At 47.8% G+C, this 13112-nt stretch overlaps 6 protein-coding genes across 6 annotated transcripts; 4 read left to right on the top strand and 2 right to left on the bottom strand.

Moving 5' to 3' along the window:
* Positions 1 to 114: 114 nt before the first annotated feature.
* DFJ58DRAFT_757539 (uncharacterized protein) lies at positions 115 to 2016 on the bottom strand. The gene is made up of 3 exons (XM_041388211.1): positions 1914 to 2016; positions 379 to 1859; positions 115 to 326 (listed from the first exon to the last, which is right to left on the bottom strand). Exons 1-3 carry the CDS (start codon positions 1955 to 1957, stop codon positions 238 to 240), a joined length of 1614 nt encoding a protein of 537 aa, XP_041250161.1. The 5' UTR covers positions 1958 to 2016; the 3' UTR covers positions 115 to 237.
* Positions 2017 to 2069: 53 nt separating this feature from the next.
* On the top strand, positions 2070 to 3597 carry DFJ58DRAFT_757536 (phosphoprotein phosphatase). The gene is made up of 6 exons (XM_041388210.1): positions 2070 to 2628; positions 2683 to 2714; positions 2774 to 2917; positions 2968 to 3107; positions 3164 to 3282; positions 3346 to 3597. Exons 1-6 carry the CDS (start codon positions 2326 to 2328, stop codon positions 3445 to 3447), a joined length of 840 nt encoding a protein of 279 aa, XP_041250160.1. The 5' UTR covers positions 2070 to 2325; the 3' UTR covers positions 3448 to 3597.
* Positions 3598 to 4867, top strand: DFJ58DRAFT_757529 (1-Cys peroxiredoxin). The gene is made up of 8 exons (XM_041388209.1): positions 3598 to 3806; positions 3861 to 4067; positions 4118 to 4210; positions 4261 to 4355; positions 4409 to 4419; positions 4470 to 4600; positions 4653 to 4696; positions 4757 to 4867. The coding sequence occupies exons 1-7, from the start codon at positions 3711 to 3713 to the stop codon at positions 4692 to 4694; spliced, it is 675 nt and encodes a 224-aa protein (XP_041250159.1). The 5' UTR covers positions 3598 to 3710; the 3' UTR covers positions 4695 to 4696; positions 4757 to 4867.
* A 228-nt stretch (positions 4868 to 5095) lies between these two features.
* On the top strand, positions 5096 to 6240 carry DFJ58DRAFT_315579 (nucleophile aminohydrolase). Its single transcript, XM_041379806.1, has 5 exons — positions 5096 to 5232; positions 5285 to 5382; positions 5432 to 5687; positions 5751 to 5909; positions 5966 to 6240. Exons 1-5 carry the CDS (start codon positions 5204 to 5206, stop codon positions 6189 to 6191), a joined length of 768 nt encoding a protein of 255 aa, XP_041250158.1. The 5' UTR covers positions 5096 to 5203; the 3' UTR covers positions 6192 to 6240.
* Positions 6241 to 8129: 1889 nt separating this feature from the next.
* On the top strand, positions 8130 to 8614 carry DFJ58DRAFT_721534 (uncharacterized protein; the record flags this gene model as incomplete). Its single annotated transcript, XM_041384816.1, has 3 exons — positions 8130 to 8204; positions 8255 to 8402; positions 8454 to 8614. 3 exons carry the CDS (start codon positions 8130 to 8132, stop codon positions 8612 to 8614), a joined length of 384 nt encoding a protein of 127 aa, XP_041250157.1.
* A 744-nt stretch (positions 8615 to 9358) lies between these two features.
* On the bottom strand, positions 9359 to 11690 carry DFJ58DRAFT_836284 (aldehyde dehydrogenase domain-containing protein; the record flags this gene model as incomplete). The annotated part of the gene is made up of 16 exons (XM_041392290.1): positions 9359 to 9450; positions 9507 to 9576; positions 9626 to 9675; positions 9730 to 9832; positions 9902 to 9913; positions 9969 to 10000; positions 10053 to 10173; positions 10225 to 10464; positions 10520 to 10676; positions 10729 to 10839; positions 10893 to 10922; positions 10973 to 11043; positions 11096 to 11168; positions 11228 to 11417; positions 11467 to 11513; positions 11569 to 11690. 16 exons carry the CDS (start codon positions 11688 to 11690, stop codon positions 9359 to 9361), a joined length of 1521 nt encoding a protein of 506 aa, XP_041250156.1.
* Positions 11691 to 13112: the final 1422 nt, after the last annotated feature.

Genomic DNA, 13112 nt, shown 5'->3' with positions numbered 1-13112 from the left:
CATAACGGACCAGGTGTGTAGCTCCAAGCCTCCAACACTGCACGATGTAGGGTCTAGGCCCTGAACCTTAGGAAATCGGTTCACACGCATACGAAAACTGCCGTTTAGATCTGACAGAACCTCCCCACTTCTGGAGTTGGGGATCAAGTGTATTACTTAGTGTTACATTGTCTATTTGCAGTCCGAATTCTAGTATTCTAGTCTGTACAAACTATCAAGCTTAAGTTTGATCCATGATCAGAGGATGACTCTTTCCGGCAACTTATTGTTGTGGCGTAGTCGCAGTCGTTGCCTATACCTCTCGTTGTTGCAGCAACCCCTTCTGTCTGATGATCACGTTAGTAGCCTTTTCAAGAGACCGAGACTGTATATGCTCACAACAGTGATCTTCGTCCGATCTCATCAGGAGCCTACAAAGTGTCATTTCCGCTAGATCAAGAACATCCTGTTCTTTAACGTGTAGGCAGTTGATAACAGCCACTTCATTAATGCGCCTCATTTGTGGCATTCTGGGCGACATTCCACCCTCGCTTTCATCTTGTGGTAGCCGGCTCTGGGTAAGGTTCACGAGCGCACTGCCACTTAGATAATTGCACCAGCGGAAGTCAAGAAGAGCAAGGTTTGGGCAATGTCCGTTGTCCCCGTGTAGTAGCCGCAGTTGTTCATCAGCAATGTCACTGTCGTGCAGACGAAGTTCCTCTAGTTTAGGAAGGAGCTCGAAACATCGCACAAAGTCGACGCGCTCCACGTCAATATCATAGAGTTCTAGAAGCTGTACACAAGGGGAAGACTGAAGGAACTGGCATAAGTGAGCGCCAGAGGGCATGTGGGGCCGTGCAAGGGGATCAGATGAGCAGCGCAGGTGGAGCTGACGCAACGCAGGTGCGCGCATTGTCAAAAGGATTCCATTCACTTCGGGAGAGACGTGAAGTGTCAGTGATTCCAGATGAGGAAGATCCACAGAGCGTTGGGAATCGTTGTATGCCCGTGTTCCTGGTTTAGAGAGCTCCAGTGTGAGGTCCCTTAACTCTGGCAAGACCTGCAACATTTCGATCCAGTCGGTGGCATTTATGGAGGGTATGAACAACGTTGAAGAAGAGAGCACAACGTGCAGTTTCGTGACCCCCATAAAGTTGCTCCACTGTGGAAGATTCGGTTGTTCAATGAGCAATCGAGATAGGCGCGGAGCGTCTTGAAGAGATGACATATTCACAGGATCTCCCTGAGAACCCTCCATTTCAGTAATGACATCGAGTTGCCTTAAATCAGGTAACGGAGAACTGCAGCGGCGAAGGACGTAGTTCATTATTGTCGAGTCTACAGATTTGACGATAAGGGTGTGCCATTGCTTGGAGAGAGGAATGAGTAAACCCAAAACCTCCTCCAATGACGGCGACTCGAGAGGGATATCCAAAGTTATATGCAATGGCGCGTGTTGAACCTTATTCAACCAAAACTCCACTTTGCCGATCGAGTTCCCCGATCTCAGGTCAAGGAAGAGATGGGACCAAACACGAGGAAATGCTGCGGCTTTCCTCCAAGCCGAGCACACTTGAGAAACAACCACAGGTGCACGCGTCCAGCCGCTTTTGGCACATATTTCAAATATGCGAGCTAGCAGCTCAGGAGGTAGGCGGCGGGCGGGGGTTAACAATGAACGGGCCCGACGTATATTCTCCCGGTGCTTGTCCTTCTGCAAGCGGAGGCGCTCCAGAACAGAATACAGTATGGTCATTTCGCTGTTCAGTTCCTGGATTGCCTGCTCGTCAGCCATCATTGTCTGATGGATCAAAACCATGTCATCCTCTGTGGGTTCGCGAATACATGATACGCAATCCATCAAGGAAATTAGAGGTGTCCTGCAAGTTCGAGAGTGAGTGCGACGTCCCGGCTCGAATACATTTGCAACGCACGGCGACACATCGATATCGTGATACCAGCGACGATCCATACACATCCGATAACCGCAGGCCTACTCAGGTTCTAAAGCAGACTATCTATATGTCGAAATATCGGCGGCCATAAAGCGTTACCTTGTAAGTCTAGTTGCCTTCGATGTGTTTGTTGTTGTTTTCCTGACCACTTGCTGTTTCGTACACTCGACCATAGTCGCCATTCCACCTAGCCAAGCCCCGCAAGGTGAGCAAATAACGCATGTTTAGTACGCTATGATGATTCAGAGTGGAATCTTCATCGACCCGCACAACCCATTAAAGTTGCTGGGTCGAGTTGGAGACTAGCAAGTGTTCTAGATACTGCTGACGCTTTTACTGCCAGTCAACTAACATCATACTAAGGCTGACGATATCGTGTTCAGAACTACTCATGGATCCACGTCGAGCTCGCGATCCGCGCTTGGCACGTGTGGACCCGCGTTTGCAGCGAGGACCATCTGCGTTGTCCGCTCCCTCGCCCCAACAACAAAGTGGGTCAGGACAAGGCGCGACACAATGGACTGCGAATGGAGCATATATGGCTTCACAGTCCATGGTTCCCAATGCTCTCGTGCAGCAAGCTGACACAGCTTCCGAGAATGCCATTGCTGGCCCCTCGACTCCTGCAAACAATGTGGAATCCTCTGCATACAAGCCTAGACCACTCTTTTGCGTTGTGTGTGCAAGTAATCAAGTGGGTTTGCGTTCTTAGCGACAATCACGAAGAAGCCTTACATGACATTTGCAGAACCGTTCCATGGAAGGTCATCAAGCCTTGCAGTCCGTATCACAACACATTTTTTACGTCATTCATTATATCTGATGCCAAAAACATGAAGAAAAGCCGGGTACCGAGTGAATTCTTACGGCACAGGCTCTGCCGTGCGCCTGCCTGGACCATCAATAGACAAGCCTAACATTTATTCGTTTGGCACACCATATAACTCAATATATGAGGAACTTAATGCAAAAGACCCGAGATTGTAAGTCCGCCATATCGCCTTATGACCTGAGCCTGACAAACACATTCCAGGTACACCGCAAATGGACTTCTCCAGATGCTTGATCGCAATAGGCGGATAAAGCTAGCTCCAGAACGGTGGCAGGACAGCAAGACAGTTGCAGATGTAGTTATTACATGCGAGGAACGTTGCTTTGATGCTGTTTGTGATGGTGGGTGCCATTGGCACCGGTTGTTAAATTTATAGCTCACAGATATGTTCTCCCAGACTTGCTCAGTCGCGGCGGCGAATTCAATAAGCCCGTTCATGTCATCAATATTGAGATTAAAGACAACCATGAGGAAGCACTCATTGCTGCAAAGGCGATGCTAGATTTGGCCGCTGCTGTACGTTTGCTTCTGCATCTTTCCACGCATCACGGTTCTGTACTCATTTATCCAAAATCTCAGATCGAAATCTCCCAAGATATGGACGAAGATATCGATAGGATACTGCAAGTGCAACAGGAACGCCACCCCCACAGTCTTTTACACGCCATAGCTTTTTACTAGTAAAAAAACATTCGCATTATGGGACCCTTGTAAATGACACATCGACTTTTCTTATGGTCATGTGTATGGCGATTATCAGAATAAACAGTCATCACATGATACATAGGGTAATCTATCATGTTATTACCGTCATCCTTTCATCATCTCAGCTCACTTCTGTCAGTCGTGGGAAATTAAGACGCAATCACTGACCATCCTCTCCCGTATTATAAAGGGGTTTGAATATTGATCTACGCAGTCCTTTATCAGCCATATACCATACAATGCCCTCCCTTCGCCTCGGAAATATTGCCCCCGATTTCGAGGCAGAGACTACTGCTGGACCTATCAAGTTCCACGAATGGATCGGCAGCTCTTGGGTGAGCGCATTTCATGGGTGATGAACCTCGGGATGTTGACAAGTAGCCATGTAGGCAATTCTCTTCTCACATCCCGGAGACTTTACACCCGTCTGCACTACTGAGCTCGGCGAGGTCGCTCGCCGTGCTGGTGACTTTGCTAAGCGCAATGTTAAACTCATTGGAATTTCTGCCAATGGCCTCAGAGACCACAGCAAGTGGGTCGAAGATATCAACGACTTCGGTGCAAGATACGGACCAACCAACGTGGAGTTCCCCATCGCATGTATAGCTGTATTCTGATCGGTACAGTCTTTAATATTGCCGTGTAGATTGCCGACGAGGACAGGAAAATCTCCACCCTCTATGATATGCTTGATGAACAAGATGCGACTAACCGTGACGCAAAGGGTCTTCCCTTTACGGTACGCTCAAACATCAGTCGAATCTCTACTGCAATTTAACCCACTTGAAGATCCGTACTGTATTCGTGATTGATCCCAAGAAAGTCATTCGCTTGACCCTTGCTTATCCGGCTTCTACCGGACGAAACTTTGATGAGATTCTCCGGTAAGTCTGTCAGATTTCTGGAGTCACGACTTGACATCAATAACTATTTCCAGTGTTGTAGACTGTGAGCATCATGACATGACCGTTTTTCACGCACTCACTCAGCCCATCAAGCTTTGCAGCTGGGCGATAGACACCGCATAACCACGCCAGTCAACTGGAACAAGGGTGATGATGTCATTGTTCACCCTTCCGTTGCCAATGATGAGGCCAAGGTGCTCTTCCCTGAGGTCACCTTCCACAAGGTACGATTGTTTGATTAGAACACGTTGCTAAATATTGACATACCTCTATTAGCAACCCTACTTGCGCACAACACCCCTCAAGGTTAGCGAATAAACGTAAGATGCCGGACGAAATGGGATGTCTATATGTGACATTAATCCCAGTTCCGCAACCAGATAATAAGACATGCGAGGCGGACTAAAACAGATAGTCTATATATTGTATTTTTTATTACATACATGCAACAGGAATTTGTTATGCTGGCGGATCAGCCGGCTCTGCGCTTACGAGACGGACAGGAGATGCCATGAGAAGGACTGAGGCTGAGTTTTGTGATACATCGGGCCCGCTAGTACTGTTTCAATAAGTCCACGAGGAGCTTAAAGCATACGCGTACGTCCTGTACGTGAGCTGCGGAAGACTAGAGCAAAGTTCCATTTAGATGGTACTTGCCTCATCTAGGGTCAATATAGCCGAAATATGGTTGTTTGTGTCTGTTGAATTCTAAGGCTGAACGACGCGTGTACTAGTGACAGTATCATAACGCGTTCTTCAAGCTTAGCTTTATCAGCTCCCACATCAACAACTTTCTTTATCTGCCATACTCATTCTGACGGATCATAATGGCCAACGCAGATGGAGGCGCTTACAGGTCCATACTCCCTTCCGCTGATCTCGCTGCTTCTCTGACATTCTGTGCTTAGCTACTCCCTTACGGTATTCTCACCAAGTGGTAAACTCGTTCAGATCGAACATGCGTTGGCTGCTGTCTCCCAGGGAACAACGAGTCTTGGTATCAAAGGTACCCTGTCTACTTTTGTTGCACATCACATACTAATTCTGCCTCGCAGCGTCCAATGGAATTGTCATCGCCACTGAGAAGAAGTCGTCCTCCATTTTGATAGACGACTCCATGATCGAGAAAGTGGCAGTAGTGTGCCCAAATATTGGGATCGTGTATTCAGGCATGGGTCCTGACTTCCGCGTTTTGATCGCAAGGGCGCGGAAGAGCGCGCAGGCATATTGGAAAATATATGGAGAGTATCCACCCACGAAGGTTTTGACGCAGGAGATCGCCACTGTCATGCAGAAGGCAACTCAATCTGGGTAAGAAGATCCGCCTTGTTGTGTGTACAATGGATCACGCGTGTTTTTAATTCTCTTGTTCAGAGGGGTGCGGCCTTTCGGTGTGTCATTACTTGTCGCAGGGTGGGACATCAACCGTGGTCCAAGTTTGTACCAGGTTGATCCTTCGGGATCTTTCTGGGCGTGGAAGGCCAGTGCTATCGGGAAAAACATGGTCAACGCTAAAACGTTCTTGGAGAAGAGGTGAGGCTTATGTGATGCATCTACCTATCTTCCGCTGAGGTCGTGATCATTTTTAGATATAACGACGACATAAGTCTAGAGGATGCAATTCACACTGCTCTATTGACGCTGAAAGAGGGCTTTGAAGGTCAGATGACGGAGAAAACGATAGAAATTGGTGTTGTCACTGTCCCAACACTTGAGGAGCTCGAAGCTGGGAAAATCGGTGGCGAAACAGGCCGGCCTAAACCAACTTTCCGCAAACTCAGCGAGGAGGAAGTCAGAGATTATTTGGCGCTATAGGATTAATTCCACGTGCGTTGCATCGCATTGTAATAGTAGAGATTTTGATTCCTGGAGATGCATCGTAGATGCCCGTTGAACACGGCCACCACATTAAATTAAGTTGACTTGGTAAACTTTGTGGCATATCCCAAGGCAGCATTTATGCACATCAAGCAAGTTCTGACAGGGTCAGGATGATAGGGTCGTGATGGGGTTTCTTGACGAGCAAGCTGCATTCGTGTGGATCGATGTGCACTAATCTTCAATAAGAAACGGATTGCACGCAGATCTGTATCCTGTCTTTTAGGAAACCGGTACCAATGACCCACCGGAAGTGTATACCACCCGTTCCAGGGACAGGCTACCATTCTCAGGTGTCTCATGCTCCACTGGCAACTGATCTTGGCAACTATTTCCTCTATTTGCGGCATGTAAAGTCGTGTTCTTTGCTTCCTTTAGCATCAAATTTCCAGGTTATCGGATGACCGTAACGTCCTTGGTATAAAATACCAGCGAACTCACTAAATTTAACTCATCGAAATTCGCGAACGCACCAAATTCAACCCATCGAACTACTCAGCTCACTGTCAATATGGAGGAAAAGCCATCCAAGCCTATCGTGATGCGTCCAAAGGCAGCTCAGGCGTGCGAGGTGTGTCGCACCGCCAGGAAAAGAGTTGGCTATTTTTGGTTCCTGTATCGCTTGCAATCTAGCTAATCACTATCAAAGTGCGAATACGACAGGGACCGTCCGGCTCAGCCCTGCCCACTGTGCGCGAAACGGGGAGTTGAATGCAGCCTCACGACCTCCGCGGTTCAACCGCAACCTGCGACTGCGGGGCCCTCTTCCGTCTTTCCCGACGACTGGGGCTACGGTGACACTGTGTAATAGGTACGACCAAGTCATTTCGCTCATCTTTCGATACATGACTAATGACCGACTTCGTAGAGCATACGGGTAGGGACAGGAGATATTAGCTTGTTTTACTGTCTCATGTGGTTTGGAGAAATCAGAGTTTGATTTGTACCCCGGTCGAAATTGACTGTGCCTTTTTCATCACACCGGCGGCAACCTCGATCATCACCGTATACGTAAGAATATTGCGGCTGTGCTTTCGCCATTCATTTAAAATTCCGCCGGGTGGACTTGAGGCGGAATTCATTCATGCTAGCGTTCATGATCGAAGCACCAGAATTCCGCGGTCAGCCGTCTGTTGCAAGTTTTTTTGATGGACTAACACAGGTCGGTATGCAACAGTGCTCATGAAGACCTGCTGTTGCTAGCGCCTATACGAGGCGCGAGATATTACACTTGGGGCAATGTTCTAAAGCTCAAATAAGCCTCGATTTTCAGTCACTGACCTCGTGTGGACGGTGTTTCGTGACCGAACCGTATCTCCTTCGATCTCCAAAAATGCATGTTACCGGCCCTGCAATACTTAGTACATACGTCAATTTTATTACTGTCGAGCTGAATAAAGTAAGCCTGCAGGGTTAATGTTTGTGCAGGGTCCCATGGACTGATTTGGCATCTCTGCCCAGAGCTTCTGGAAATTGCCACTTGTTCATCTTCCTCACCCCTCCTCAACAAACACGACAAGAAGCTGAGTCAGTGGTTACTGCACGAGCGTACAATCCTTTTCCCGCTCCATCATTAACGATCTCAACTTAATGGGCATGAACGTGTAATTCTACAGGGTCTACCAGGCGACAAGCGTCGTGCGGCATGTCCTAGTGGCAAGAATAGATGAAATTCAACTTTGGCTCGTTTCACAACCTGACAATGAGCAACTATTCCGGAAGCGGAAATATGATGGATCCGGCCACCCACTCCTCTACCTCGCTGAAACCACACCTCTGCCGGTTCCAATCAAGTCGTGCAAGCATGGCTCTTTGTCACTTTTCTGTTGCCATATAAGAGGTGCGGACATCGTTCATATCTTCATGGATTCAGCGATGAGCGCAAGTGCAATTGCGATGCAGCATCGAGCCCCTCAAGCCTGTAAATCATGCAGGAAGCTCAAGAGGAAAGTTAGTACCTTTCTAACTTTTTGCATTCTTAACCTCTTATCATTTGTCAGTGTGTCTTTAACCCAACGTTGGGCATCTGTAACCGGTGCTCCGAGACCGGTAAACCATGCGTGTACGCTGAGGTCAACTCGACTACTCCGCATGATGATTCCGTCGCTGTCGTCCATCACAATACATTCACCACGTCCACGAATGCTGGTGCGCGAGAAAGACTTATGCTTCTTGCGCGGCACTTACGTCCCTCCACAGAGGCTTCTGGTCACCTGAATGCCTCGCTCCAACAGGGCAATCCCCTGTACCTGGACACGTTTGGTACCGCCTGGTTGGACGAATATGGTCAGCCAAATGTGTTAGTACACTTTCCTTTCCGCCTTCCTGTGCTGACTGTCCAATTGAAGCCACGCGGTTGATATGGGTCCAGGGAGTGGGGATATGACCGGCTATCCATCAACCCATCCTGGCGGACAGAATTAGTAGTAGCCGGTCAGCTGGTGCGCTGATGATACCTTTTTGGCTAATGCCACAACCATGCAGATATGATGCGGACTTTCGTGACTGTTGTAAGAATGTTATGCGATCAGACGGAGAGTTTTGAGCTATGTACCCCCCTTACCTCGTTGTTGTATGATTCCCTAGCTAAGATTTGAACACTGTTGTTTCCCCTTTTCAAATCATCAAACCTTATAAGAGTCGGTCGAATGAAATTTCCGACTTCAAATCGTCGCCTTCCTTTCGATCCTCGGGCTCTTACCTGATTCTTGTTACTTTTGTTATTTTATTTAAAAATCCAATTCATGTCCATCAATACTATATATAGTCTGAGGCCCCTGCCTCTTCTACGCCTCTGGGCTCCCGAATGCCCCGGCGTGAGGTTGCTCCCGTCAGTCCACCATTCCTGCTGCCCGTTTTAGACGTGCAGTCCATCGAAGATGAGCTTTTCGTTTACGTGACAATGCTATTACCTGTCACGGCATGGTTTCGTACGTTCCTTGTGACTTGACTATAGACTGCGGTTATGAAGTTGTGGAAACTTTCAAGAGTATCAACATTAATATTACAGTCGGACATTGTTTGAATGGCGGTCAGCTACAATATTGTACAAGTAAAGATACAACTTGAATCGTTGACGGTCTTCGGTGGTGTCAGTCCTGCCACTACAGTGGCCAATCAAGTTTCTCTCCAAAGTTCCAGTGAATAGCCTTGACCGAAGTGTACTCATCAAGGGCATAGCTTCCAAGTTCACGGCCTACTCGCGAAGTCAGACATATTGGACGTACTTCGTACTGAATAATAATTGCTCACCGATGCCACTCTGCTTTTTCCCGCCAAACGGAACATTGTTATTCAACAAATTGTACTGATTGACCCAAACCTTTGGATACCGTCAATTAGAGAACATGCCGGAGCAATGTAGGGCATACCGTTCCAGCTTCAAGGGCAGACGAGACGCGCATGCACTGATTTGCATCATCTGACGTTTCGAAAGCATTTTAGCGTCAATCAAATACCCAGGGAAACTACCCACTGGAGTGTAAACCAGCACCGAGACCGTAAGACGTGTCATTGGCCAGCGAAATGGCTTCCTCTTCAGTTTTGAATCGGCCCACCGCCAGAACCGGCCCAAAGATCTGTTAGTTAACATTACTATTAGGGTTGTGCTGCAGGAAGTGGGCATCCTGCCAGCATCAGAAGCATACCTCATCTCGGACCTGATTCGCATGAACGTGAGCATGGAGTACTCTAGGAGACAGCTTTAGCGCTTACGATATCCATGTTCGCTTTAATGTCCGTGAAAACTGGGAATCGATAAGCGATGATGGTGCTGTTCCGAAAGCTACGGATACTTACTCGTAGGGTCAACAAAGAAACCCTTACCAGGACGCTTTTGGCCACCCAGAACCACCTTTGCGCCTTGAGCCTGACCGCTCTCGATATATCGCCAAACCTTGTCGAATTGAGTTTTAGATACCTGACGAAGGGTGTGAGCTGTGGATGGTGCGATCTCGTACGATTAACCGACCAGGGGTCCACCTCCGCTCTTCTCGTCGAAGCCATCGCCGATCACGAGCTCCTTGGCTTTAGAGACGAGGAGGGAGACAAACTTGTCATAGATCGTGTCCTGAACATACAAACGAGATCCTGCCGTGCAATCCTGGCCAGTATTGTACAAAATACCGAGGCAAGCCCAGTTTGCGGCTTGCTCCAAATCCGCGGACTCGAAAACTAACTGGGGCGACTTGCCACCCAACTCCAGAGACACCTTCAGACACATGATAATTTATTTAACCGAATTTATGCCTTAAAATTCACTTCACCTTCTTCAGATTGCTTTTGGCCGCGGCTTCCATAACCTTGCGGCCAGTTACTGTAGACCCGGTGAACGCAACCTTATCGACATCCATGTGCATTGATAAGGCCACACCGCCAACAGATCCCAGGGAAGGAATCGTGTTCACCACGCCTGGTGGAAATCTGGTTCAAAATTGGGGTCAGAAAAAATACTAAAGATGAGGGTATCGCGTACCCGGCTTCAACGATAAGCTTCGACAGCATAAGGGCCGTCAAAGGGGTAAGTTCGGAGGGTTTCATAACGATGGTACACCCGCATGCAAGGGCAGGGGCAACTTTCCATGCCCTAATGAAGACATCATGTTTCGATCTCCAAGATCTACGCAGTTGAATACATACCACATATTGATTGGGTAATTCCATGGAATACTATATCGTGTCTGTGAACATGTGCAAGGTAACGCATGGAAACCACCCACATTTGTCCGCAAACTCCGATAGGATCGTGTCTAGTGAAAGCAAGCTTGGTTTTGTTGTCGACTTCGATAGTCTGAGAATAGAAAGCATGAGGACAAATTCGTTCTGTAAAGGTGCTCCACTACTTGTCCGGTTATTTTATCGGCCCACCCCGCATAGTACCGCAAGCACTGGATACTGTCCCCGATATCAAAATCCCTGATATGATGGGCAACGCCCATTGAGAGATAAAACGTAAAGAAGACGTATTTTCATACCTCGCGATTTTGAATGGCTTGCCGTTATTCAAAGACTCGATCTCTGCGAGTATATCTTGATCCCTCTCCATAAGATCTGCCAGCTTATTCAGGAGCTTAGACCTTTCGAAACCAGTCACATTTTTCCCCCATGTGGTATTGAAAGCTTTGCGAGCCGCTGCAACCGCTATGTCTATGTCCTTTGCCGAGCCTGACAATCATTAATATTCTTGATTTTTTTTCAGCTTAATGTGATTTACCAGCTGCCACGGAGCATATAGTCTGCTCTGTCGCAGGGTTAACTAGGCTGTACGCGTTCAAATAAGTGGCAATCCTTATCAGATAGATGTGAAAGATCGTACTGGATGAGATCATTAGGGGAATCCGCGGAGGGAACAAACTCGTTGTTGATGAACAGGCCAGTCGGAATCTCGAGTGCACGGTTCGTAGCACGTATGACAATGTGGGCTGATAGGGATGGCATGGTGGAAAGAGTATGTGAAGAGCGATAGAGGGTCCGTGAAGAGAATGATAACAATGCTCGCCCAAATAATTTGGTACTTTTAGCCGCCATCTAGACTTATAATGTATCACATCTGTAGATAAGATATCGCCGCATGTCTTTCATGTGAAGTCGAATACTAACACGTGTCGTATATACCAGATCTTCGAACCTGGGGTATACTATACGCAAGCTTGAAATTCAGGACCCCAGCTGCTTACTCTGTCAGACGTTTGCTTCCGCAGCAATGATCCTAAAATGGTATCTCATTACACCGTGCTGCACAGCCTCGCCGTTTTGCTTCTCGCCGGGTGTGATCCCATCCACCATCATGCTACACGGCGCCACAGCCCGCTTTACGAACTCATGAAACAAAAAGCCTTTCAAAGGCCGCTTCCCAAACAATCGGCCCGTTGATTTTCTGTGAAGTATTATAACGAGTGATCTTTCCCTTTGGGATCCATCTGAGAACGAGAACGAGAAAAAAAATATGAGAAATAAAGAAATAAACACTCGTGGTCCTGAACTAGTCAACAAAAAATATCTTCGGGACCGACAACGGGTACGATCCTGTATGCTTATATCTTTACCACTGGGTAAACGAGAGCTCTATCAAGACGTGGAACATACGTAACATTGAATTGTGCTGCGGTACACTGGCAGGCGAATCTGCTTCAGAACCAGAAGTTGCGAAGCTTCGCCATCATGGTGAAATGTGCATTCGTAGTTTCAGTCGTGGCGGCCGTCACGTCATTGACGCACGAAGAGCTGCATTGTATAGTTTCCATGGTTCGAGTGCCGCAAGGACGTGTTGGATTTCATTTGGGTGCACACCTAGCAAAATGATACTAAGCTCAATCAAATCTTTATACTTCAGAAAAACCATGAGTACCGTCACCCACCCCAGGATTAGACTGGCAACATCCCAGCAGTCTCTCGAAGTCATCGAGTACCTGTTTAGGTTAGATGAATCGACAACTTCCAATGGAAGGGCATAAAACATGGTGGCCGAGGTGAAGCAACAAGTCTCTACGACCTTTCGGGGTGCTATTATGGGATATGTATGCGCCACGGGTCTCCGAGGCACGACCTTGGCATGGGTGATTCTGAGATTCATCGGGATGCTACCGGCGGTAGGGAGCCGGTTTGTGTTATCTGATACCTAGCTTGGACCCACGTAAGAAGCTTTACGCCGCCCTATAATGTAGAAACAGTAGGTTGCTCCCTGAAGTTGGCCTGGGACCCACATACGAGCTTTCCTGTGCGCACATGATGAAGGCTGCGCAAATTGATTGATGGCCGTATCACTGATATTCCTGCATACGAAACTCGTTTAGTATGCCATATACACAATAAACAGTCGACGCGATGTGTTGTGATCATGATGACATACACATACGCTGC

This window comes from Suillus subalutaceus (assembly GCF_016647625.1).
Source record: "Suillus subalutaceus strain FC151 chromosome Unknown DFJ58scaffold_4, whole genome shotgun sequence".
Lineage (NCBI taxonomy): Eukaryota > Fungi > Basidiomycota > Agaricomycetes > Boletales > Suillaceae > Suillus > Suillus subalutaceus.
Note: the sequence above shows the minus strand (reverse complement) of the source record. Positions and strands in the feature narration are given on the sequence as shown.